The 26068-nt window shown below is 37.1% G+C and overlaps 1 protein-coding gene across 4 annotated transcripts in view; it reads left to right on the top strand.

Moving 5' to 3' along the window:
- Positions 1-25238, top strand: part of DPP4 (dipeptidyl peptidase 4) — a 74025-nt gene extending 48787 nt beyond the window's left edge. For all 4 annotated transcript variants that reach the window (XM_039855672.1, XM_039855671.1, XM_039855670.1 and 1 more), the window contains 10 exons: positions 269-316; positions 566-664; positions 2953-3022; positions 5439-5633; positions 8163-8217; positions 8768-8867; positions 11638-11702; positions 21633-21705; positions 21971-22044; positions 23726-25238. In XM_039855672.1, coding sequence (XP_039711606.1) covers positions 269-316; positions 566-664; positions 2953-3022; positions 5439-5633; positions 8163-8217; positions 8768-8867; positions 11638-11702; positions 21633-21705; positions 21971-22044; positions 23726-23827 — 881 coding nt within the window. In that variant the 3' untranslated portion in view covers positions 23828-25238. The remainder of the gene's footprint in view (positions 1-268; positions 317-565; positions 665-2952; positions 3023-5438; positions 5634-8162; positions 8218-8767; positions 8868-11637; positions 11703-21632; positions 21706-21970; positions 22045-23725) is intronic.
- Positions 25239-26068: the final 830 nt, after the last annotated feature.

Below are 26068 nucleotides of genomic sequence, written 5' to 3'. Positions count from 1 at the left end.
GCATAAGAATGATAATGTGCCCAAGGCACCAGCAGGAGCAGCGGTTCACTTCCTGCTTCAGGAAATGAACGCAACCAGAGCCCTGTACCTTCCCGGTAATAAATTGCACTTATATGTAGGAAGGGAAAACAGCTAATACTTATTAAGGAGTTATCTACTATTCCATCAAAGTTAAATGGTAATAGATGCTATTTTTGAAAAGTATGCTATCTTCTTAAAAAAAGAAAAAATACTCCTCTGAAACGTATTTTTTCTGATATGTTAACAGGCCCTGGTCTGCCCCTCTATACTCTGCATAGCAGCAGCGATGATAAAGGTATTGTCTCATATTTCACCCTTCATTTGCTTTTTAGGAAAGTGTGTGTAAATAGGACTGATATGAATTTAAGGTAGTGAGATTTTCTTTGGCTTTAGAGTGTCTTTAACAATGACATCGAACATGAAGCTTGTAATCTGAAGTATGTTGTAGCCCCATCAGTGAATCGCCCACTTGTTCATTATTGTTTTACACAATTCAGATTCTTCACATTGTAATGAATTATTGCTGTATTGAACATTTGTTTAGAACTGAGAGTCCTGGAAGACAATTCAGCTTTGGACAAAATGCTGCAGGATGTCCAGATGCCCTCAAAAAAACTGGACTTCATTATTTTGAATGAAACAAGTAAGTTAAATTTCTCTTGGAACAGAACTTTTCATGGAAACACCAATAAAAATCTAACTAAATATGATAACTTGATCTGAAAATATGCATTTTATATTGTATATAAATCTAATTTAAGGTTATTTTTCCATAAAATGTTCTGTCTCAAGAACGACTAGTTTTACATTCTTTTGTCTTAAAATATAGTACCATTCTACATAAAATTCATTGTGTTAAGAGGAAAGGTATTCAGAGAAAATGCACTATTGCTAGTTCAATTTCATCCCAATACTAACGCTGTTCTACTATTAAGTCTTCATTGTGTGTTTAACTTGATATCCTAATGTATTTTACCTTTAACCTAAAGAGATTTAAAAAAAATTAGAGTTGGCTATAAAATGATGAAACTTCAGTCTCAGGAGAGAAATCTCAAATTTTTCCTAACCTCCTGTTTCTCAATAGTCAGCCTAGCCCCTGGCCTGATAGCTTGATCATAGATTATATTCAGGGACCACCAAGAACAATGAGTTTCTTTGAGTAGGAAATCTTGTAATTTGTTCATTTTTATTTGTTTGCTTTTTTTTTTTCTCTATAAAATGCTGACAACTCATAAAGGAGGGGAGAATCCATCAGGATTTATTCTAGATTTATTATTATTTTTTGATATAAGATAGTAATAGAAAAGACTCAACTCATTTAATTTTAAATGCCAAGGAAAGCACTGGAAAGTATAGGGTCCTTCTGAAGAACAGCTTAGAGCAGTGCTATCCAAACTGGATGTGCACGTGAGTCATTTAGGTCCTTGTTAACACACATTCTGGTGAGCCTGGGCCCAGGGTTCTGAGTTTGCAATAAGTTGCTAGGTAATGCCAGTCCTGCCCTCCACCCCCGACACACAAGTTTGTATCAGGCTTAAATGGCAAGAGCTTAGAGTTCTGAGAGCTAACTAGACTGCCTGGTGCAGAAGGCACTGAACACTGAGATGTGACGTTCTATTTCAGTTAGTAAACAGTGGGAAGCTCCACAGGTTTTAGGGTCAGGGCACTCACAGGACTGGATGGATAACCCGATAAAAAGTGAAGGATGAAGCTGCCAGAGGGACAGGGCTCAGCTAGGAGGTGGTTGCACTATTCAAACGCCAGCAAAGGAGGGCTGGAGGAGGAGTCTGGGAGAAGGGAGCAAAGGAAGGTTGGGCTGGGGATTAGAAACACTCCCCTCAAAGAAAAGACAGTGCATCTTCAAAAAATGTGGACCTAAAACTTCCAATCAACTAGTACTAATCCAAACAAAACAGAGATCAAATGGTACATTTTGCATTTTCATTAAAAACATTATGATCAACTGATAGTTCGAAATATAAGAGATTAAAATTTTTGTTCTTGTAAGCACATTTAATTAGAAGGCATAAAGCAATCAGTACAATACAATTAAAGAGAAATCTATATTACTCCTAACCCTTTCTTTTTTTCTCAGCTAAAATATTGTAACAAAAAAAGAAAACAAAGGTAAACGTAAGGAAGAAACAGCCCTAAAGATAGGGAATTTTTCCCTTACTGGTTAAATTTACCGAAGCTGGAAATAATCATATTAAAATATGGAACAACTCTTTTTTTCTCTCTCTCTTTTGTATTTATTAGTCTAGCTCATCATCCTGAATTTGGGAGCAAAGGAAACTGATTCATTATTTAGGAACAAATTTTATTAAACTGATGTTAAATCAAGCATAAGGAATTAAACAGATCTGCAGAAGGTCATGTAGAATGTACGTAGCAGTTTGCTCTGTAAACCTGACTTCATTCTGTGAAACACACAGCTGAATGGGGACTCAGCTTTGCGGTCTGAGATGGCGATTGAAATTACAAAAATGTTATTAAATCAGAATTTTAAAATAGAGCTGGGGCCAACTAAAAATCCTAAACATCTTCAAGGAAATTCAAGAAGAGGAAAACATTTTGGAGGGAAACTTAGAACATAAGCCATAAACAAACTAGATAAGTAGATCAGATGCCAAAGAACAGAATGATAAAAACAAAACATTAGCAATTCTAAAATGCACTTTTATTTTGCAAGGCATCAATGTATTTAATAGATACATTAAAAACAAATTTATTGTTCTAATCCGAGCTAGTATAAGAGAATGTTTGTATTTCTTAAATACATGCTCAATCCAAGCAGTTCATTTTCTTCTTCTATAACTAATTTAACAAATTGTTTAATTCTAGATCTGACTTATCACTGACAGATAAGGAGACAAAATCATGTGCTAATAATTGTTCTTAATTCACTAATTAATCTTTCTGTTTGTTTAGAATTTTGGTATCAGATGATCTTGCCTCCTCATTTTGATAAATCCAAGAAATATCCGCTACTAATAGATGTGTAAGTATTCAAGAGGAGGGAATAATTTAGAAGTTAACTATCATACATTTTTTTTTCCCAGTGTAGCTTACTGAAAAATAGAGCCAAGTGCATCCTTACTGTTTTCCTGAATCACTGTGAAGCAATTTTACTATTTCTTCCTTTCCTTTTGTAATCACAAACCCAAACCTGTGTTTTCTACCTTCTTTCTAATGGCACATGGGTTTTGTTTTGATTTGTTTCTCTGAACTCCAAGAGAATTCCAAAGGAATTCTCAAGTCCCCATCTTCATCCTTTCATCATGGACATTTTAATGAGCAAGAGATGGGTATTAATAGCCTTTACAGTTTCCTTACCCCCAAACGTAGCCAAACATCTCCCATAACTGCCTTTGATTCATTAGGACATCAGGTTTCTCTTTCTTTAGTTCCTGAAATATCACTGCCTGGTATTTTCCATTCCCCTTTTTGGTGAAGAGAACATATGTGATATAGGAAAGTATTCATTATAATCCAAACTTCTTCAAGTCTTAGAGAAAGTTCTGAAATCACAAGTGTTTGAGCAGTAACTGTGAATTCATGTGAATTCTAAATACGGCAGCTTTATAAAATATCTTCGATAATTATTAGGAATACGTTTAACTTTAATCCTTCTAAAATTGTGCTGACCTTACCCATAATGCCACAATTCTAGTCTTCCTGTCCTAGCTTGACTCATTTCCTTTATTAAAAACAAAACAAAACAACGTATGTGTTGGGTGCCTGCTGCGTGCCAGGTAATTTCGTACACACAGCAAACTTATGTGGCAAGTTCTCTTGGACCCATTATACGGAAGAGAAAACTGAATCTCAAGCTCAGGGACATCACTTTTCTGTTGTTACTAGAAAAAAAAAAAGGAGGTAGAAGTGGAGGAGGAGGAGGGGCACAAATATCAGCATCAGACACGGCCTTGTTTCAGTGTATTTCCAGTTCCTTATAAACAAAATATAAAAGCTCAAAGAGAAAGAGGTATTTTCAACTTCCAGTTGTGCTATTTGATTTTCATTATGCCTCGTTTTGACTTTAGTGACACTAATTTGCTTTAGGCTTTAGCCCCAATCCTAAAGAAAGGATCTCTTAGGAAAAAGTGATATTTTTATCCTCTTTGACTCCCCAATAAGTAATGATTAGGCCTCCCCTTCATTAGGAAAATTAAAAAACTCACACACGGTAAATTTAGTGCCCATTTCTTTTCAGTGATTTTCCTCTTTATGTCCTAAGATGTCTAAATCTTTGTTTTATATTTTTAAAAATAATGTTTAATGTTATGTTAACCACTATTGAGGGAAGCTATTACTTTACCAAATTTAATAACATTAAAAGGACCAGGGTATTTCACATGCTGTTAAGAAAAAATGTTTACCTGCCCAAGAAATGCATGACTGCATCCTTCTTTTTAAAGTTAGAATATGACAATATTTAGTTTAAAATTACTACCATAATTTGTTTAAAACTAAAGTTCTTTTGACTACCATCCCTAAGTATATGGAGGAAAATGTTAGCAAAAACAGGCAAGCAGAACTTGTCCCATCCTGTGGAAGAGACAGTGAGCAGCTGAGTAGGAGAGATGGGCTGGGGAGGGATATGTTGCTGGAGAAGATCTGGGACCAGGAGTCCTGTAGATGGTGCAAAGGCAACATATTGAAATGAGATGCAGTGAGCTAGAGAGAGCTTCTCGTGGTTAACAAAAGAAAATGAGAGGGCCTGAGAGAGACTGTGCATACCGCTGTATGGGAGGTAGGATATAGATTGTGAAGATCACAGATACAGGGAGTTAAAGTTGTTAATAAATAGAATGCCAAACGATGTGCCCATTTTCCAAGACAGTCTATTTCTCCTTTGAAGTTTTAAGGAATCATGTTCATTCATACTTTGGCCCACTCCACAATGATTTGTGGTGCCATGGTGTGCAACATGGTGTTGGGTCCTGGGGGAGATGGGATGCATATTATACAGGTCCTTCAAGAAGTCCCAACCCAGGAAATACACTTGTCTAGGAGTGTTTGTAAGCTGAGATGGAAAGATAACTTCAAAGCTGCATTTATTGTCATCCTCATTATTTTTTCATAACACAACTCCCTCTCCCAACTATTAGAGAATTTTTTTTTTTTGATTTCCAAGATAAATACAACTTAGAAAATGTTGGCCTATGAAGTCTGTGTTTGATAACCATCTTCAAAGATTAAACTGATGGACATCTTTCAATAAAATGCACAGCCATTTATAATCATGTTGCCAAGTAAAGACGACCCATGGTGGACACCTCGGCTGCTGGCATGATTTCAGGCTCAAGATCTGGAAAAGATGCACACTTCTCATCCACAGGGAATAGAAATGCAGGAGATCCTCATTTGATTCAGGAAAACCACACAGGCCAACGGTTTGGGTTTTTTCACAGGTATGCAGGGCCCTGTAGTCAAACAGCAGATGCCACCTTCACACTCAGCTGGGCTACTTACCTTGCAAGCACGGAAAACATTATAGTAGCTAGCTTTGATGGCAGAGGAAGTGGTTACCAAGGAGATAAGATCATGCACGCAATCAATAGACGACTGGGAACACTTGAAGTTGAAGATCAAATTGAAGCAGCCAGGTGAGTGATTAGGAGATGAATTCAAAGGACATCAGATTTTCCCCCTTAAATTTATATTTTAAATTCTCAAAGTGTAAAGAATTTAAAGTATCCTGAGATATATTTGTAATCTTTCATCCTTGGAGCGTATTTGTGTGTGTTTAGATAAAAATATATGTCATCATAGATTTATATAAAGCTAAAAAAGATATTTCCTAAATCCTTCTCTCTATGTGACTCTAGAAAAGGAATTTACATATGTGCTATAACACCTTCAAGGAACAGAAACTCGAAAATTCATCAAACACATGGACAAACTTAGGGTAAATGTACCCCTGAGCAAACATCTAACTAAAGAAGCAAACTGTCCCAACAGTCAGGGATAAGTAGAGGAGTTCATGTCCATTTACACCGGAGCAGGGTGAAGGCATGAAGTCCTAGGAGTGGCTCCTATGGTCAGCTGGATGAGGGTTATTCCTCATCTAATTCTGGGAAAATTGTGGAGTGCAACCTTCATTGCTCAAATTATAAGAGCTTCGTAAAGTATGAATCACACTCATTCTTGTGCTCTCCAGTTATCGGACTACAGATAGATGTGATCTGACTTAAGAGAAATTTTAATTATAAAAGATGATTACACCGTTATGTGCATGTAACATGGGAAATGTTTTACCTGAATTGTCATTGAAGCTGCACGGCAACCCTGGGAGGTGGATGTTCTTATCCCATATTTCAGGTAAAGAAATGGGAGTTCCTAGGTTAGGTAATTTGCCAAGGTCAGTCAGGATTTGAATCCAGGTCTCACTCCAATTCTTACATTCAATTGCATTCAACTGATAAATGAGAAATGTAATCTCTGAGTTTCTATAGCCAAGTGCATGGATGTCTATGGAAGCATAATAAGTAAGTGATTTAAAATAATGTTGTGAAACCATAAACCAGGAAATGCTGAAAATGGGTGGAGGAAAATGTCTTTAAGAAAAGGATCAACTGAAGAGAAGATGGTAATTTATTGAGTATCCCTCCTGAGTCTTTTATACTAAAGTTAACAATTAACTATTTTTCTTAAAACTAAAAAAGAGAGGTTTAGATTAGAGAGAGGACAAATTTGTTGAGGAGTAAGGCTGTAATATTTTAAAAATAAAATTTTTATTTATCCAGATCACTCCTCTGTGAGAGAGAGCATAGTTTCCAGAGCCTCTCACATCTGACCAACACAAGCCCTAAAATTACAGAATTGAGTGTCCACAATGTCCAACTTCAGTTAAAAAAGTAAGATGTGATGTGTTTACACAATAGAATAGTATTTCAACAACTAAAAAGAACAATACACAACCATATAGACAACCACAGACTACTGAATGAGAAGCTAGGCACAAAAGTATGTATTCTCCATGACCCAACTTTTATATAAAGTTCAAAACCATGGCACAAATTCAGGTGAAATTTTTATAGTATCCAATAAAAGGAAAATATTTCATTTTTTTTCTTTTGTAAAAGGAGAAATGTCTCAGAGACTTCTAGGTGATAGTAATACACTATATCTTTGTTCAAGGACATGCTCACTTTGTAAAGATTTATCAACTTATACACTTATGTCTTGTTGCACATTTGTGTACATGTGTATTCTAAATTTTAAAAGTTTACATGGAAAGATGAGTTAAAAACTACTTTATACTTTTTAATAATATCACTTAACTAATATTGCTTAACTCAGGGCAGCCTAAGACATATCAAATGAAAACACAGATTCTCGAAGTCACATATAGGTCAATGTGAGGATTTCCCACGTCCCTCAATACAAAGTTAAGAGTCGCATTTGCTACATTTTTAAAAAGTAAATAAATCACCTTTTGATGTAAGGCTAAGACTAAAAAACAGGTACATAAAACATTTTTCTCCTTTCTTTACTTAGATTCCAATACTGAACACAATTTTGCGTCAAAAAGACTTCTTAATCCATCAAGGAAAAAGTTCTTATATAATGGTGCTGAGCTAACTAATCAACACCCAGCATAAAAAGGGATTTATTTAGAGAATGGTGTTTAAGTTCTCAGGTGGGAGGCTTGGATACATTTCCAAGCCCTACACAGATGTTCTCCATGCCCCTATATTTCTCCATGGTAGGGGCAGCCTCTCTCAAACTGAAAAACATCTGGAGAGATTTAAATTCAATTATGTAAAGAAAAGTGCATCTGGGCTGCAAATTTTTATATAAAGCTGTGAAAAAAAACTGCCAGGATTTGTTTTCTGTGAAACACACGCACAAACACAGACACACACAGACACACACACACACAGACAAAATTTTTATGGACTCCAATGAAAGTAAACTTTGTTTATCTGGCTCTTAAGTTAAAAATGAAAGACATTAATCTCAGATGTTTATTTGATTGCTGGAAGTATTATATCTTAGTTTCTAATAGAACAAATGAAAAACAATAAAAGAATAAATAAAGAACAAATGGCAGGGTTTCACATTTGTGCATTTATCTTAGTTTTCTATACACAGCGTAATACTAATTCATGGACTTTTTCTATGTATTTTAGACAATTTTCAAAAATGGGATTTGTGGATGACAAAAGAATTGCAATGTGGGGCTGGGTGAGTAGTTGTTTGGCTGATGAATCTATAAGCATTTCTTAGTAAATACAACCCAGAGCAGGATAATATATTTTTCGCATGTAAATATTTGGAGATGAAAATCATATCTATCATTTTAATCTGAGAAGGTCCAAATAAAATGTCTTAGATCACTGAGCAATGAATCCCTATGAGTTCAGGCTCACACCTCTGTTATGACAAGGGAGGGAGGGAGGGAAGAAGTGAGGAAAAGAGGAAGGGGGTGGGGTTTTCTCATGAGTCGAAGTCAGTGAAGAGTTAGTGTTTATTGTTTTTAATTTTTCTTTAATTGCTACTACCCAGCAACTTTGATGCTTTTCCCCTCACACCTACCAAGAAAAGGGACTAGAGCTCTGAAAATGCAGTCTTTAGATACTGTCCAATTAAGGACAATTTAAGCCTCCTCTACCATGCTTTTCATCTCTAAAGAGGCATAGTATATAAAGATGTGAGAAATGTGGAAACTGCGACTCGCTTACCATATGTCCTTAATTCTTTTACCTCCATAAAAATAACTGTTTCTATTCCATAGTCATATGGAGGGTATGTAACCTCGATGGTCCTGGGAGCAGGAAGTGGTATATTCAAGTGTGGAATAGCCGTGGCACCTGTGTCATCATGGGAGTTCTATGGTATGTAATTGCTATCAGGTACAAAGAGATACTGAGCACTGACCTTAAAACTCCAATGACAAAACTATTTCTTTTTGGGTTTCAGTGTTTCAAACAGTGAATAAGCTGATTTATCTTACAGGTACATTCTGGATACCTATAATGAAATGATCTCACTTATTCTGCTATTGTAAGAGGATGGATGGTATTATATGTTACCTACGCAGTTATGAACAAATTTTTTTCTCAATTTCTTATCAATAAATCTTATAAACAAATTGTTTTCCAAATTTCAGAACATCTCAAATGCTACATTTCTGCAGAAAAACACTTTCTTATCTGTATTCTAACTTGAGTATGGGTTTCACTTATTAGCAGAATAAAAGAAGCATGTATCTCTCTTCTGGTAAAGATCTAGTATAAGTAGGGCTTTGGGTGGAAAGAGGAAAGTAGGGACCGAGGAATTTCTGGGGGTTTTATTTTTTGTCATCATCTCCAAGTAAGTGAAAGCCATTCTAGATTATCCTCTTCATCATTGAGAAAATATTATTCTATAAGGCATCATACACAAGTAAGACTATAATTCACAAGGGGAAGAGAGTGAGCAGTGCAACATAGGTAGGGGAGAAGCCAGAGGTGGTGAGGAGATGAATTTTTTTCTGTGTCTCTTCTGACTCAAGTCCTTTATATAGTATAAGGACAGAATCGTTGATAATGAACATGCTCATTAAATATTTTATGTCCTAACATATGGTAGTACCAATCTTGTGGAAAACGCTTTTTTAAACCTCTCCAAGTCAAGAGAAGCCAATGTAAAATATGCATTGCTATCTTGCTGTCAAAAAAAAAAAATTGGAGAACATAGTTGGGATTTGATACTTGCACAATGGATTTGTTTTCATTTAACACTCTTCTGCTTCATAGTAATTGTTCTATTGGATGGCCTGTTTTTGGAGACCTCTGGTGGTCAATAAAATAATAGAAACCATCTTCGTGAGTTTAGAAATATGTGATGATAAGAAGAGAACTTCATTAGATATACATGGACCAACCTAACACATAGGAACTTTCTAGAATTGTAAATTTGAACAATTTTACAGAAAGATCATATAGAAGGAATACACAAATGGTATTTCAAGGCGTATTACTCAAAGTTTACAACTGCGTTATGCATTTTTAAATACTATTTTTAAAATTTCAGATCTTCTTACATATGTAAACCTGGTTAGCATAATAAGAAAGGGGTATTATATTCTAGAACAAGAATTGAAGCTTGTGACTGTTTGAAGAAAAATTTGTTTTGTACTTAATGGACATTTTCCCTCCAGCAAATGTACAACATAAGTTATTCACATTTAAATGTTAAAAGATATGAGCATTTTATGAAGATCTTATATTTTAAAATGTTCTTTAAATTTTATATTTTCTATTTTAGTGTCCTCTAGGTATGTAAAATTATATATAGTCTGTATTCATTGTAATCAAAATGATAAAATATTGCGCTCTCTAATTTTGGAGGAAAATATTTTGATTTCCATAGAAATGGTATGTCAAAGAATACATGTGAAACAACTAACACTCATTATCGATGTAGTTTTTAGTCTACAGTGCCAGTCACACAAAAAGGCTGAGCATGCTGCTGAAGGTTGTGGTTTAGATGATCTATTCATTTAAAGAATTAATGAGATAAGTACTGAAATACATGTACGATTACAGTGAAATTCAAGCTGTTAACCTGTGTAGCACAATGGCAACATATTATTCTTATATTTATTTATTCACTGTAATCTGTCATTTAAGAAGGCATCGTTCAAAAGTTATTTCAGATTTTTAAAGTAACATTAGAATTCAGCCACAGTAAATTTTCTCACTGATATTTTAGGATATGTATATAAAATGATGCATATGATATAGATGATTTAGATGTGATATACATATGATATATACGATACGTGATTTCACTTTTAAAAATAGGACAAAATTATGTTTAATTATTCAAAATAAGCAAATCGATAATATATATGTTTCTCTGCCACATATAGATAAAAGAGCTTAGGTCATTTCAGATAGATAGATATTAACATAGATATTAATATCTGCAGATATTAATGTAATTTGTTTCATAACACTCAACTGTCATAACACCAAAATTGAGCCCTTTCCACAAAACGAGAGAAAACAAATGTTTACCTTGATTTATGATAGAGTATTTGAGCCAATATGGGGTTATGCAACAAATAAATGATAACTGAATTTTCTTTTTATTATAGTGAATTTCAAACTGCCAAAAAATATCATTTAAGTATGCAACTAGTAAATGAACATTATTAGAGATTACCAAAAGGAAATAGTATATCATAAATTAGAGCATATTCTGTGTCAGGACCAAAAAATTCAAGACAATTGAGGCATTAAGTGACTTCCTAATTAAAATTCCTTGAGAAAGTCAGATGATAGTGTAAAGAGTTCTTACGTCTTAGCACTTCACATTTGACTTTTCTGCAGGTGAATTGTTGACTGGGTTTTAGATCATCTAGTTTGATCTCTCTCTGCCCTCATCATAAGGGCTACGTGGGAATGGGCTAGGGCAGAGTGAGCAAAGGCAGGAGTCTGAGTAGGTGTCTGGCCGCATTAACAAGCCAAATAAAAAATGATCTGGATGAGATACTTCTGAGGGTAACAATATAAACTTACATGCAAGCTAAGACATACCCAAGCACATAAAATAACCCAATAAAAGGAAGAAAATTCTTGTTGTATGAATTAACACTTTTTCTTTTCTCCAACATAGACTCAGTGTACACAGAACGTTACATGGGTCTCCCAACTGCAGAAGACAACCTTGGCCATTACAAGGTAAGAGATGAGGAACCAGATCCATTTTTAAACCTATTTATAAGTGGTTTAAGAACATTTTAAAATGTATCTATTCTAGAAAATATATTTTTTTTATTTCCAACAAAATTCTTGTTAAAAAGAAATAACACAGGTGGTTTAAAGATACTCCAGTAGCTTCCCCTACTATATTCTGCATAATTACAGTCTTTATCGTATGCTATATAGGTCACAATATGCATTCATTTGGAAATACAAAGCAACACCAGATAATTAGTTTAATTATAAAAATTTCAGTTTAGAAAACATGTCAAATTCAGCATATTCCTTTAGAGCCCAGAAGATTCTAAACCTTTAGCTGTATATTAGAATTTCTTATGGCATTATCATAATTAAGATGTATATACAAGGCTATAATTTTCTTATTCACAGACAAATATGTACAGTTGTTTTTTTTTTTTCACAGATTTGAGTAAAGCAGGTGAGGAGTAATTACAGTTGGGTGGTACTCTGAAAAGCCATTGAACCCTAATTACTCAATAGCATGCAACAGGCTGGTTGCCTGATGGGAGAACCAGTGGGCAGGTTTCTCTGCAGATGGGCTATAGTATTTGAAATATGTTATGGGCGCAACTATCGGTGGCAGCCCCATGTGCTAGTGTGGATGCCAATGCAAAGCCAGAGCCACATTGATGCCTCCATACGTGCTAGACTAAGTACTAAGGACTCTTCTAGCACTTTGGTCCATATGAAAAATTCCTGATCCTGTCATGATAGTTGAAAACCCTTAAACTTACAGATGACAAGGCAAATCATCTGATGTTTACATGCTTCAAAGGAAATTCAAACTCTTCCTGGGACAGCAAATCAAAAAGAAAGGAAAACAAAAGCAAGAATAATTTAAGAGAACAATTTTCCTTTATCTGCTCCACAGCTCTCAAGACGTGGGCTTCATATTAATACATTTCTCTGAGCAATATTTATACATTATTGTAAGATGTTATCATTACTATGGATTCTAAAGTCATTTGATCAAAACACAATAAAACTCAAAGTTTCTAGTTTTACAACATAAGTATAGACAGTTTAGTTCTATACCTTTCAGCTTTTTCTGGCAAGCCTGGTCGGGGGAGGGGTAGAGAAGGATGTGAATCTGTGTTCATGCCTGCGCGTGTGTTTTCATCTTTGTTTTTCAGTCAAAATTTTAAAAAAACTAACAACCTATAAAGTGACATGCACAAATCATCTTTCACTACAAAGCAGTCCCATAATCAGGTTGTCCTCATTTCTGCTAATTGTCTCACATGGTACTTTGGACTTAATGCTTCCCATTCTTTCTCTTCCGCAAGCTGCTTCAGACATCCTTGCCCTTCTTCATAACCACATCCTCGCTCTCACATGACTATCTCCCCTTTTATAATAACTCAATTGATTTCTCCTTAGCTTGTCCTTCTACACTCCAGTTTATACCCCACGGAGCTGTGAGATTAACTCCCACCCATAACGCTTTAATAGATCTTTCCTGTGTACTCGACTGACTCCAGTCCTTACTCTTTCACCAGGTGTTCAACACCCTTCTTACAACGGCCCAGTTTACCTGAATATTTCTGAGCCTTTCCCTTTTGTGCCTTTGTCCTCTTTCCCCTCTGCCTGGAATGTCGTTTCGTCTCCATCTGCATCCATAGGGGAACTCATACTGCTCTTCGAGGGAAGTATTATCCCCTTTCGAATCCCATGAGATTTTCCTTGTATGTCTTTAATCCTCCATCTATCCCTCTTGAACTCATAATTGGTTTCTCCTCAAATTTCCCTTCTGCAGTATTATTAGCTATTCAAGGCTTTACTCAACATTGTATTCTTTGGATTACCCAGTATAAACCTTAAAACCTTCTCTGATTTAATTTTAAAACTTTTTGAAGGGGAACATTATAATAAAAAACTGTATGGTCTCCATCGCTTCTCTCATTTTACAAAATTCTCTGGAATTTTCTTGTCAATGACCTGACCAGGAGGTTTAAATTTGAACCATCTCTTCTGTGGTACACTATATTTGATGAGTTGCCAAAAGCCTTTCTCAGATATCCCAAATGTGCTAAAAATTCCTGGAACATCAAAGGTATACTGCCTGGGACCCTAACCTTGACTCTAGAATCTGGTGAACGATGAATCAAAAGTTCATTTAAAGTATTCCATATTGCAAAGTCTAGAAGCACAGGGTCAAGTCCAAATCCTGACATCTAAGAAAGTCCATAGCACCTATCCTACTTCGCCAGGTGAACATCAGCCAACAGGGTGTTTCCTCTTCAACCAGACCTTCCCTTAAAGGATAATTGGTTTTAATCTGCTATTTCAACCTGCGTCGTTTTCCAGACTTTCTCACGGGCTCCCCATTCGTGCGCCCTCTTCCTCAACTCTACACTGAGGTGGCCGTTTTCATCTCTCTCCTTAGGTGTTCGCTGCATGAGGTAGTCATGTAAACAGAAGTCACTTCTTACTGCCAATGGCAACACACGCACACTGGGTGCACAAAGTCACTCTTTTCCTTCACTGCACAGATGGCACTCGAGGACTGTTTAATCCTTCCACCGCCAGGAGTCGGGTTTTCTTGGCACAAAATTCATTGCTGGCAATGGACACATTAAAACTGCCAGTACCAGGGAGCTAAAGGTTCCCAATGTGTTACTCAGAGGAATTATTTGGGCCGGTAATAGTTAAGGTGGGCAGGAGAAAGTGAGGCAAAAGCATTCACTGAATCGTTTCTACCCTGGTAAATTGCTTCCTCTCAGTGTGGAGAATTGAATCTAAGTACCTATATTTGGTGCACAGCAGGCTTTAGAATAAAGCTGCCCTCCTTTGTTTTTTAAATGAGCCTGTGCTTTTGTCTCTGGCAAGAATACATTTAAAGATTCTATTTTCCTCCAAGGCCCCAGCTGCCCCTCTGGACCCCATCTTATTTTACTTTTCTTTCCCAGGTGGTTTATTCTCTCTCTCTCTCTCTCTCTCTCTCTCTTTCTCTCTCCACACACACATACACACTCCTTTCTCTTTCTCCCACCTCCTACTCTCTTTGAAAAAACAAAGAAAATAATTCTTTGAAGCATTGTACTGCCCTGTGCATTTCCTGGGTCAGAAGGCAATATTTTGAAAATTATTCCCATTACTTTGGCTGATTGACTCTCTTCAGCAGATCCAGGATAGAAATGCCCAAAGTGTTTGTAAGAAGCAAGGTCCTGATCTTTGATCATGTTTTCAGCTAATGAATTATCATTGTAGTAGCCAGCATTATAGCCTTTGGAAGAGAATACAATTTTTAATAAAATTCAAATGAGAAAAAGAATTCATTATTAGGCCATTGTGATTCATATTTGGAAGAATTTTAAAAAAAACCCACATCACAAAGAGAAGCACATTTTGTGAAATAAAGGTTCTACTTACCATTTAGGAAACGGACTTGGAGGAACCACTTATAAATGCCAGTGGAACAACGTGGGATGCCTGTGCACTGCTGAAAGTTGGTCTACAACCCACTTACTAAGGCGTGCACCTCTAGGGCTACATCTAACTAGAGAGTACCCTTTCCCACTCGTACAAAACTGTCGTATAGATTAGGACACCCTGGAACTAAGGCTGAGACCCAATGCAGTGACTACATAAGACTCTTTCTGTAGATTATCACCCACCACTGCTAAGTGGCAGGGCAGGAGCACTTTTAAAGGGTACCAGGAACTCAAAGAGGAAAGAAAATGTTCATCTCCCTAAAACTCCAAGGAGATGGACCCAGAAACTCTAAGTAAGCAGCCAAAGTGGAGAGGTGACAAATCAAAGCTAATAGATGGTACAGCTCTGTAGATGCATCTTTTCTGCAGTGAGTCTCAGTCCACAGCAGACAGAAATGGTGACAGATTTGAGCAAAGGAGTCAGATGGCCAATGAAACGACCCTCATCCCCAAAAGCAATAAGCAAATAACAAGGGTGGCCACATTCTACGGAGTGAGTTCCTGACTAACATTGACGAATGGTCGATCGTAGGTCTTTTAGTCAAACCTATAAAAAATGTTAACATGTTTTAGACTTTCATTCACCCATTTATGGTGCCTGGTGTTTTAACAGTTCAGAAGTTTACTACCTTCTTGGTGAAACAAAACATGCACATGAAATTTTTGGAGATCAATAAAAGCAGGTAATAAAAGCATGAACTTAAATAAGACAAAGTCCCCGATACGTATGAAAAAGACTAGTGGTTTCCAAATTGTGAGTGTGGAGCCCAGAAAATCTGAACCTTCTGAGCATGTAGGGAGGGAAAGGACGTAATCAAAAAGTGAAGGTTTCACCTTCCCACACTCCTCTCAACCAGGGGGATCCAGTTTCATTTATTTCATTTATTATTCTTTTTCATTTATTTATTAAGTGCTTGCTTCTATGGCCAGACACTATCCTAAGCTCTTTAGGTTCATGAACCGTTAGGTTCAATTCTCCCTCAAATTCTCTGTGATAAGTGCTCTAATTTCTCCCGTTTTACCGACACAGAAACTGAGGCACAAAAAATACTATATAACATATAGATACTGAGGGAGGAAAAGGGAGAGGGCACTTATCTGAAGCCAGTTGAGAAAGATATGGGAAGATGAAGGGGAAGAGCATAGAAACTCTCCATAGGTCGCAAACAGGGACGAGGTAGAGTAGCACAGTAGACACAGAGTAGCAGATAGAGCTGGTTTTCTGGGGATTTGTGAAACAGGTCCAATGAATCAAGGGATAACACAGAAGAAGGGCTGTGGGGATAGAAGGCCAAATGGAGGCCACTAAGGCAGGACCTCAGACGGGAGGAAATGGGGATTTGTGAATACACGTTAGGGAGGAGCATAAAATCAAGGACGAGGGAAGTGGGGCCCAAGTCCTGAGCCTTGTTGCCAGGAGAAGAGGGCAGCCTGGAACACACAGAAGGGACTGATTTAACTTGTAGAGGAGATTTATTTTGCATTTTGCTCAAAATTTGATAGGCTTTTGGCAAGTGTATGAAACAGTCATAGATTTGGCAGTCTTCTGCTAGCAGATTTGAAATGTTCAATCCTTAAGAACTGCTGCATCGTTAGGTTATGCAAAACAGGGTGCAATTTTGTAAATATGCCATCTTGTACTGATTTGACATTTGTTCTATTATCCCAGAATATGCCAAAGGGAGAGAGACCTTCAGATTTAAGCCAAACCTTAACTTGTTTGTTGAGTGCTGATAAAATGTTGACTGCTGTGTGATCTTTAAAGAAGCCAGTGTTGTTTGCTGAGGCCTGAGGTAGAGCCCCCTGTCGAGCTGATGGGAGCTCTTTCCTTGGCATCTCGTGCGGACAGTTGTTTGATAGATGTAAACAAGTAAAACATCTGATATAGTGGGTTGAATTGATTTTTTCTTAAATATTTTCCGTGGCCTCTGTTTTCGGAGGCATTAGTGGTGCTTCTCCAAATAGCATCATTTAATATTCTTTATAAGGCTTTGGTTTCAAGTGGGAGAATGCGCAGAGAAGTCGGTACACCCTAGATAATATGTCTGAAGTACCAGACTATCTGTTAGACCAGTGGCTCTTTGCTCTTTCTACAAGGGCCTGGAAATGGTGATGAGTTGTCTGGCTCTGAAGGGACATAAGAATGTGATGTTAGAGGGAATGGGCTTTCAAGTTAGATAGTCCCGTACTCAGTTCTAGTTCCAGCGCTTACTAGCAGTATGAGCTTGGGGAAGCTACTTAACCCCCCTGAATCTCAGTTTTTTCTCATCTGGATAGTGGGGGTAATCAGACCTAGCTCACATGGTTATTGAAGGGATTAAATGAGATACCTGTGCCTGCCATGAAGTAAGCTTTCAAAACATGGCATCTGCCACCCTCAAGAAGCACATTGTCTTTATGGTTCCTAGATGGCACAAGGAGCAGCTTAAAAATTGTTAGAACTTCTGTTTCTCACAGTGCTTCCCCAACTCTTATCAGCTCTCTTTTATTTCAAAAATACAAAGGTTTATTTGTTGGAAGGTAACTGAAGAACCAGCATGATCCAACAAGCAGCTACAGATGGTTCTTCTTGGGGCTTGAAGGAAAAGCTCCTTGCAGAGATGCTGTGGAATCAGCACTGCCACTGGACCAGTCCTTCCCACTTCGCTTTGCCAGACTGTTGCTGGCAGCGGGGCTCCCGGAAGTTTCTAGCCTCAGGAGGATGCCAACTGCACCACCATTGCATCCTTGCCCATTTATCACTCTGAGCTTCCTTTTTAGTAGGTGGTGATAGACTCTTCGGCTTCTAACTTAGTCATCCATTTCCTTTTTATTTGTTTCCATCAACAGCAAATAAGGATTATCTTATTTTGGTGGGTTAAAATAACACCATTAAATTGTTTCTGATTGTTAATCATACTTTCAATTAATGGATGCATTTCTTTCCCCGGCTTTGGGTGTTGACTTTCACAGGTTAAAGTACACCATACAGTGGACTTTCAAGAGTTTTTCTTGATCGAGAAAACAGGATGCTCAGTCTGGTAGGCAAGGTGACACCGCTGCTTTCTTTCTTTCTTTCTTTCTTTTTTTTTTTTGAAAAAAAGAATGTTCGCAGCAGCCTTAAAGCGGGTGTGTGCCTCCGGCTGCCTGTCTCCCTCACACGGCAAGGTCCCTCACGAGGCTTCTCCCAGTGAGCAGGGGGAAGTGTGCTTTGGAAATGGCACACTTATCTTGCAGTTGCAGGAGAAGCTTTTGTTTTATTTTTCTCTTTCTGCATTAAAGTATTTGTCTTTCTTTCTTTGTAGTGTAATATTGTTAATGTAAAACAATTTGCATCATGACACTTTTATCACAGTTTTCGTCTTTTTCTCAGTATGTTGCATTTCTCACCATGTCTAGTTCATCACAGCTACAGTGTGTACATCACAACATTTATCTTAGGCTCAGGGTTTTACTTGTTTATAAAAATTGTCTTCTTTCAGCCTGTATTCACTCCATTTAAGAAAAAAAAAAGGCAGCCAGAAACTGTTTTGGTCCAAACTCCAGTAGTTATCACATTCCTTGCTAACTGTCCTGCGTATTTATTTATATGTCTCCTAACTATTACTCTATGTTTCAGTGACATTTCTCAGTTTTATGGTTCAGAGAGGTTGTAGGAGCAGCTTTGGCTGTTCAAGCTGCCAAGAAGGAAGGACTGAAATTTTTGGAGGTGAGGTGAGGTGACGCAGCTGTATATTTGGGTCAGGTCTAGGTGTTAAAGTTGACTATCTTCTGCAAGCAAAGAGCTCTATTTAATGTGGGGAGAAGCAAGGCAGAGGACACAGCAATGCAGTCAGCACAGGCTGAGAGCAGGACTAGCAGGAAGCATCCTCCACGAGGAGTCTAATAGGGCACAAGGGCCTGGGGCTCAGATTATTAAAGTTCACTCTCGGGGTTCAAGCCCCAGCCTCTCCTGTCTCTAGCTTAGAATCCTACACTGTCCTTTAAGGAGATTGATTTTGATCCTTTTTTCGTCTCTGAAGGGTAAAAAAATTGCTCCGGCTTCTATTGCTGCTTTAGGCTCTGCCTCATTGGCACAGTCAGAAAAATATGCCTCACAAATCTCACAGGGCTGTGCAGACCCAGCTCTCTTCCAATTAATTCAGTCTGAGAAAGCCTGGGGACACAGGAGCCAAAAGGTACCCAATGTATCTGTGTATTGCAAATTCGAGGACAGTTAATTAACAATTTATTTCTCACTGCTCCATTGCTGTGATATCACATCATGAGAGGCATAGGAGGTAGAAAGGGTTCTGCTGTCAGATGGTGTCCAGCTCTGTCATCTCCCATAGATGTAACCTGCTGCAAGTTACTCACTTCTAAATCTCATTGTCTCCACGTAGAAAGCAAGATTGCCAGATATCTCATGGAAATGTTTTGAAGATTAAATAGAGCAGTACTATTATAAACGCTTTACGATGCTCACCACAGTGACTGACAGAGTAAACACTCAATGTGAGCTACTGTTGATAATGGCACAGTGTATGCGTTGAAAGTGGGTAAAACATATCTCAGTAAGTTTCAGAATGAGAATATTTAATTCCACCTACCCCAACTGTTCCCACTTGCCTCTGAAAAACTAAGACCAAATATAGTGACTAGTACAAGTGCTTAAATTTCTTTCATTTACTCATTTGATTAATATTTAGAACTGTATTAGGTACTAAGAATAGAGAGATGAACAACATGGACAAATCCTTTTTCTTATGAATCTTATTGTTTAATGAGGTATATCACAAATAAATATTGATTGACTAGGTGAAAATAAATGAGTGGATAGAAGAATGAATGGGGTAACATTGAGGTGGATGGATGGATGGATGGATGGATGGGATGGATGGATGGATGGATGGTTGATGGATGGATGGATGGATGGATAGATGGATGGGTGGATTCATACCCGAATGGATTTATCTGGGACATCTCACCAGATAAAAGATTTCTTTAAAACGAAGTAAAATAAAAGTATGAATGAGTCTTAGGTGTTTCTTTCTAAAGTTCATGAGTAAATTCTCGATGTGGATCAGAAATGCAATATGGCCAGGACAAGTAGGAACAGCCTGCACAAGAGTTGGAGGGCATCTGCTTTAAGCTTTCCAGGACAGTGTGCCCTTGGGAGCCTCAGTCAACATAAACATGTTGGGTGGCTCTGTCCTAAAATTTGTCTCTTGATTCCTATTTGTGTGAGGGAGTAAGAGAAGTTATTCTTATTCCAATTTTACCAAAAACCAGGCTCAGAGCCCCGCCTGTCTCCAGGTACACAGTTCACTGATATTGAAGCTGGACTAGAATACCACTCTGACCTTAGCCCCATCCAGTTTCCTCCCGGACCACTGGGGCTTCCATAAAAAATACTAAGCTGGTGTTAGCTACAAAGATACCTATAAAATGCAAACCTTTGCTCTCACAAAGTTGACTTTGATTTGCTAGGATTCTATGGGACTAGCTGGCTCATTTTAAACCTGTAGGGAGGCTACTGGCCCTTCCCTTGCCCCATCTGTAACAAGACAATAGAAGCAAACTCTAGCTCATCCCTTCCCAAAGGCACTTAAATGTCTGTGTGGCATTTTTACCTTCATCCCGACTTTGTAAACAAGATTTCCAAATGAAGATCAGATGACCAGTTCCATGCTTACTAAGGCTTTTTCATCCAAGACCTCACCCTCATTCTGGAAGTCCTACCTGACCGAGGCCACAAAGCAGTTCAAAACACTGACCTCCCAATTTTTGGTCCTATTTCCTTGGCTGATTTGGGAGCAATTTGATTCAATAGCAGCATTTCCTCCAATACAGTATGAGGCAGACAACGACGTACTGATTTCCTAAGGCCATTCTTGATCTTTTTCACCCCTTTCTCCTCCCATATGTTACATTTGCCTAGGTTTTAAACATCTGTTTCACAAGAGGTATACTTGCTTCTCATTCAGAGCCTAGCAATGTGGACCAAAGTTCATATGACATATTGCAGAGTATGTTTAGTTGCAAATACTATGTACAGGCTCTTTGAAATGAAGCATGTATGGCACCATGTGACACATGGTTGCCATGGCAATACACTTTTTGGCTGAACTACAGCATAAGCCCATGGAACATACATTGCTAATATGAGACTCTGCCCTGTGTTAATGCATAGGACACAGCCAGTCTGGGATCTGGGACTCGAGGGGTTTTGCATGTAGCCTAGGTGGCTGGTACCCTTTTCCTGCATGTGCAGGGAAGATGTGGCATCCCTCCTTTCCAGTCCTGTCTCCCAGGGACAGGGCATGCTATGCATTCTGCCATGCATAGAGACAGCATTTGCTTGAATATCGGTTTGCTATATTTTGTATCAAAGGGGGCCCCAGCTGAAAACATTTTATTTTGTAAACTGAAGTGAAAAATCAGTTTATGGCAGATCTTTTTTTGAATAATGACATTCTTTTTTTCCCTATTCCAGAATTCAACAGTCATGAGCAGAGCTGAAAATTTTAAACAAGTTGAGTACCTCCTTATTCATGGAACAGCAGATGGTGAGTTTCAGTTAATTAGACTTTTTAGTATCACAGACAGGTTTGCAATTTCACTACTGACAAAACAAAAGCATGAGGGGCAAGACTGTTACATTTACTTCAATAAAACAGTGTTGCTTTCCACAACTCACTTGTCTTGGGCTAAATGGGATGCTGAGTCCTGGAACTTCAAACAGTCCCTTTCTTCTTGAGCCTTTCCCACCCTTCCGTATCAGAAAACTGAAGCTGCTATTAGTGACTTTATGCTTCCTTTCTCTCCCTGCAGATAACGTTCATTTTCAGCAATCAGCTCAGATCGCCAAAGCTTTGGTGGATGCTGGAGTGGATTTCCAGGCAATGGTATAGCAAAACTTTGTGCAGTGGGAGGGAACTTGCTGGTGGGTCTGGTTTCTCCTCTCTGGGATACTGCGCCTCACAGAGGTCCCAGGAGACAGGGACAGAATTAAGAGTTATGTTTCCAATGAGGAGTTAGAGAAGAGATATTCTTGAGCCATAGACACAGTAATGTTGAATGATATTAGAGAGCTGGAGTTGAGAAGCACAATATTGCATAACCTGGGAGTGTCAAAACTCTGCTCTCCTGTTCATGTGATTGTTCAGTCTCTCCCTATTTTGATTCAAAAGTAATCATTTACTCAGTAGATGTGTGGCAGAGTAATTCTAAAGTGAAACCAGCACGATAATAGCTCAATTCAAATATGAAAATCCATTTCTGTCTAGTATGTATTACTAAACATTCTAACAACAGTGGGATATTAATAAGCAGCATGCTTCAGGTTTCACAATTGCCATGTTATCTTTTGTTGAACAACCACAGGCAATAAACAATTAGGCTTATTTTATGAAGTTGGAAATGGCTAGAGCTGTTGTTGCCTATACAAAAGGTTTCTAGATATTAAGTCAAATTCATTTTCTGCACTAGACCTTTTCTGATTAAGAAGAAAAAATTATATATACACACACACATATGTATGTATATGTATGTGTTGCACTAAATGTTTTTGCGTAAAATGCTTTCTTGTCTGTATTAGCTAGAAAAGCCTGCTTTTCCTGTCTTCTAACATACATACTTTTCTCTGTGCTCAGTTCAAACGGTGCCCACTGTATAGGAGTGGGACAGCCATTTGCTACCCGCTCCGCTCGACCCCCGCCCCCGTACAAAAAAAAATCTGATAAATGGCCTTTGTGTCAGAGTCTTATAAGAGGTTGAGGTTTATTTTTTTACAAAGAAAAAACATGATACTTTAAGCAATTTTTAAAAGTTAATTTGTTACCATAATATATGTTTGCTTAATGAGGTATGAGTTGATAAATTTTTGCCTCAGGTCATCATCTCTTTCTACAAAAATGTCAGACATACAGATAAAAAACTGCAGTGAAAAATCTAAGTGTTTGCAAATAACACATTTGACTTTTGACTTTACTATGTTAAACACATATATGGAATACTGAAATAGATTTTTCCAGTTCCTTAGTTATGTATATTCTTTAAAATTGCCTTTTAAAACCCCGATTATTTTAATGTTTTTATATTTAATATAAATATTATTAAAATGTAATTTATATTTTAATATAAAATGTAAATATTATTAAATATTCAATATTTAATAATGATAGTTTATCTAACCACAATGTAGGAGAAATTTGACACTTGATAACACTTAATTAAAACTAGCAAGCTTAATGGAATAAACATTCCCTCCTATGCATCCTAAGTGTCCTTTGAGTGAAATTTTCAAGTGGATTTGGATATTTTTATTAAAATATACATATCTCTAAAGCACTATGCAGTAAAGCCAAATTTACAGTGAGTTTTCCCTGTACTGTCTGTAAGACAGAACGACATGCCCTGGGAAAGGTCTGGGGGAAATACATACCCTCTGTGATCACGTTTGGGTTTATACACTCATTAGGAATTAAAACATTGTTTTATTCTGCGTGTACTCATGAGAGCTCATGTGAATTGACTGGGAAAAGAAAGATAACTGACTTCCTAATTCTGACCTTTTTCTCTCTCCAGTGGTACACAGATGAAGACCATGGAATCGCTACCAGCACAGCACACCAACATATATATACTCACATGACCCACTTCATAAAACAGTGCTTCTCTTTACCTTAGCACCTCGAAAGAGCATGCCATTTAAGGCTTATTAAAAACCGTTTTGTTATTATCTTAAAACTGCACTGTCAAGATGATCTTTAAAAAAATATTCAAATCAAGAAATGTAAGGTTACCTTTGTTCCCAAATTTCATATCTAGAACCCTGAGTGGAGACTTCTGTCTTTGCAACAGATTATTACCTTGCAGAAGTTTGCATTATTCAGTCTGGTTTTGTTTATTATTTAAAATCATTTCCACATCGGTTGCTAAAATGATAAATATGAATTGTTTTTAGGGGAGCTTTGCATAAATTTCCTGGGAAGAATTTTATTTTTTTCTGACTGGACTCGTCTGAATCTCTTCTTTAAAAAAATGGCAAGATGTGTGCAGTGATGTCACAGAAGCAGGGGTAGGAAAAGAGGGGGCAGGAAGAGAAGCTAGCTGAGGATGGCTGGGAACCCAAGCCCAAGCACGCTGACCCGACCAGGCTTTTGTCAGCTCCTCTCAGAGAAGAGCTGTTCATAGCCAGACTAGCACAGTTTTCTGAGAAAGACTACTCAGACTGTCTCAGGAAATCACATATGCAAAGTACTGACTTCTGAGTAAAACCACAGCAGTTGAATAGACTCCAAAGAAATGAGAGGGAAACTGCCAACAATGCAAGGCCCCAGGTGCCAGTTATGGCTATAGGTGCTACAAAAACACAGCAAGGGTGATGGGAAAGCATTGTAAATGTGCTTTAAAAAATACCAATGTTTCCCCCTGAAAGAGGCAGCTTGGAACTGAGATGTGAACACATCAGCTTGCCCTGTTAAAAAATGAAAATATTTGTATCGTAAATCCTAACTTGAAGAAGTCCTTGCATCAGTTTTTCTTTTTTCTATAATTAAAAGAATATTTTTACTTCCTTGGACTTGTTTTTTAGAATTGACAAAAACCCTACAAAGTCCTAAGTATTATTATTCCCATTCTACATACTGTAGAATTTCTCCTGGTCATTTAATAAACATGTCTTCATTTTTTCAGAGGTAATGAGTTTTGTATCTTGAATCGGATCTAAACCACATTGGCATATGGACACATTTATCCAGAAAGGCTCTTGTTTATTTTGCTTGTTATCCCAGACTGTCTTGTAAACATGGAGAGAGTTCAGTTTTTATAAAAAATAGATACATAGAAATGTGTTAAATTAAGCAGTTCATTGGGTTTTCATCCAATACATATATGATTTCTGTTATCATACATATTATATATATATATAGCTTTTGAAAAATCAACTTAAAATAATTTGGGTTATTTATATAGCATATAATTTATAATTTTATGCCAGGGAACTATGATAAGGCACAAATTATAAGAAGAAGTAATATCAACAATATCATCTTGGAGTTCTGATGGCTCAGAAATAATAAAAAGAATCAGTCAATCACTTAAGCGTTTGACTATTTTTGGTTGATATAACTATATTAATGAAAGCACAGACTTCTCATGCTGACTTTAGCTTAGCAAATAATGTCTAGCTAACTGAGGAAACGTGATCTTTCTTTGCTCATTTGCAAAATGGTCTCATTTTTAAAAACTTGATTTTATAAACTTAAATTTAGCTTCAGACCATTTACTGGAAAAAGTTGTCCTGGACAGAGTGAGCTACAGCATGAATATCTTAAAATGGAAGAAATAGGAAAAAATCTTTCAATTTGAGACTGGTGAGTGATATATAAGAATGGATGGAGGATCGTGAAATTCAGCTTCAACTGTGTTTTCAGAGCATTTTAAGTCTCAAATCCCATTCATCCATTGGAACCATAAACTGACCTTCAACTCTATAGGGCTCTTGTCATACTTTTATTTCTTAATAGAGTTTAATCATTATAAATAGCTAGACCAATCTTTTCAGAATTCTATATCCAGAAATAGTAGTTATAGAGCATATGTTCACATACTGGACTAAATTAATAGTCATAAAAACAAATTAAAGAGAAATTCTCCTTACATCTAATCAAAACCATATATTGTACAATTTCAGATATTGTACAGATACTAAGGTCATTGACAGTATCAGATGTTAGCAATATCAGATATCGTAAAATATCAGATATTAATTAATAAGACCTTTGTACAATAGTAGATATTGTACTATATCAGGTAATATATAGATATTAAGACCATTGTATAATCTATTATATAATGTTATACAATGTCTGACTTGATATTATACAACTATTGTACAATATCAAAACTATATGAATTCATTGTTCC

Source organism: Pteropus medius, unplaced genomic scaffold (assembly GCF_902729225.1).
Source record: "Pteropus medius unplaced genomic scaffold, Ma_sr-lr_union100, whole genome shotgun sequence".
Lineage (NCBI taxonomy): Eukaryota > Metazoa > Chordata > Mammalia > Chiroptera > Pteropodidae > Pteropus > Pteropus medius.
This window is presented reverse-complemented; position numbering and strand designations above follow the sequence as displayed.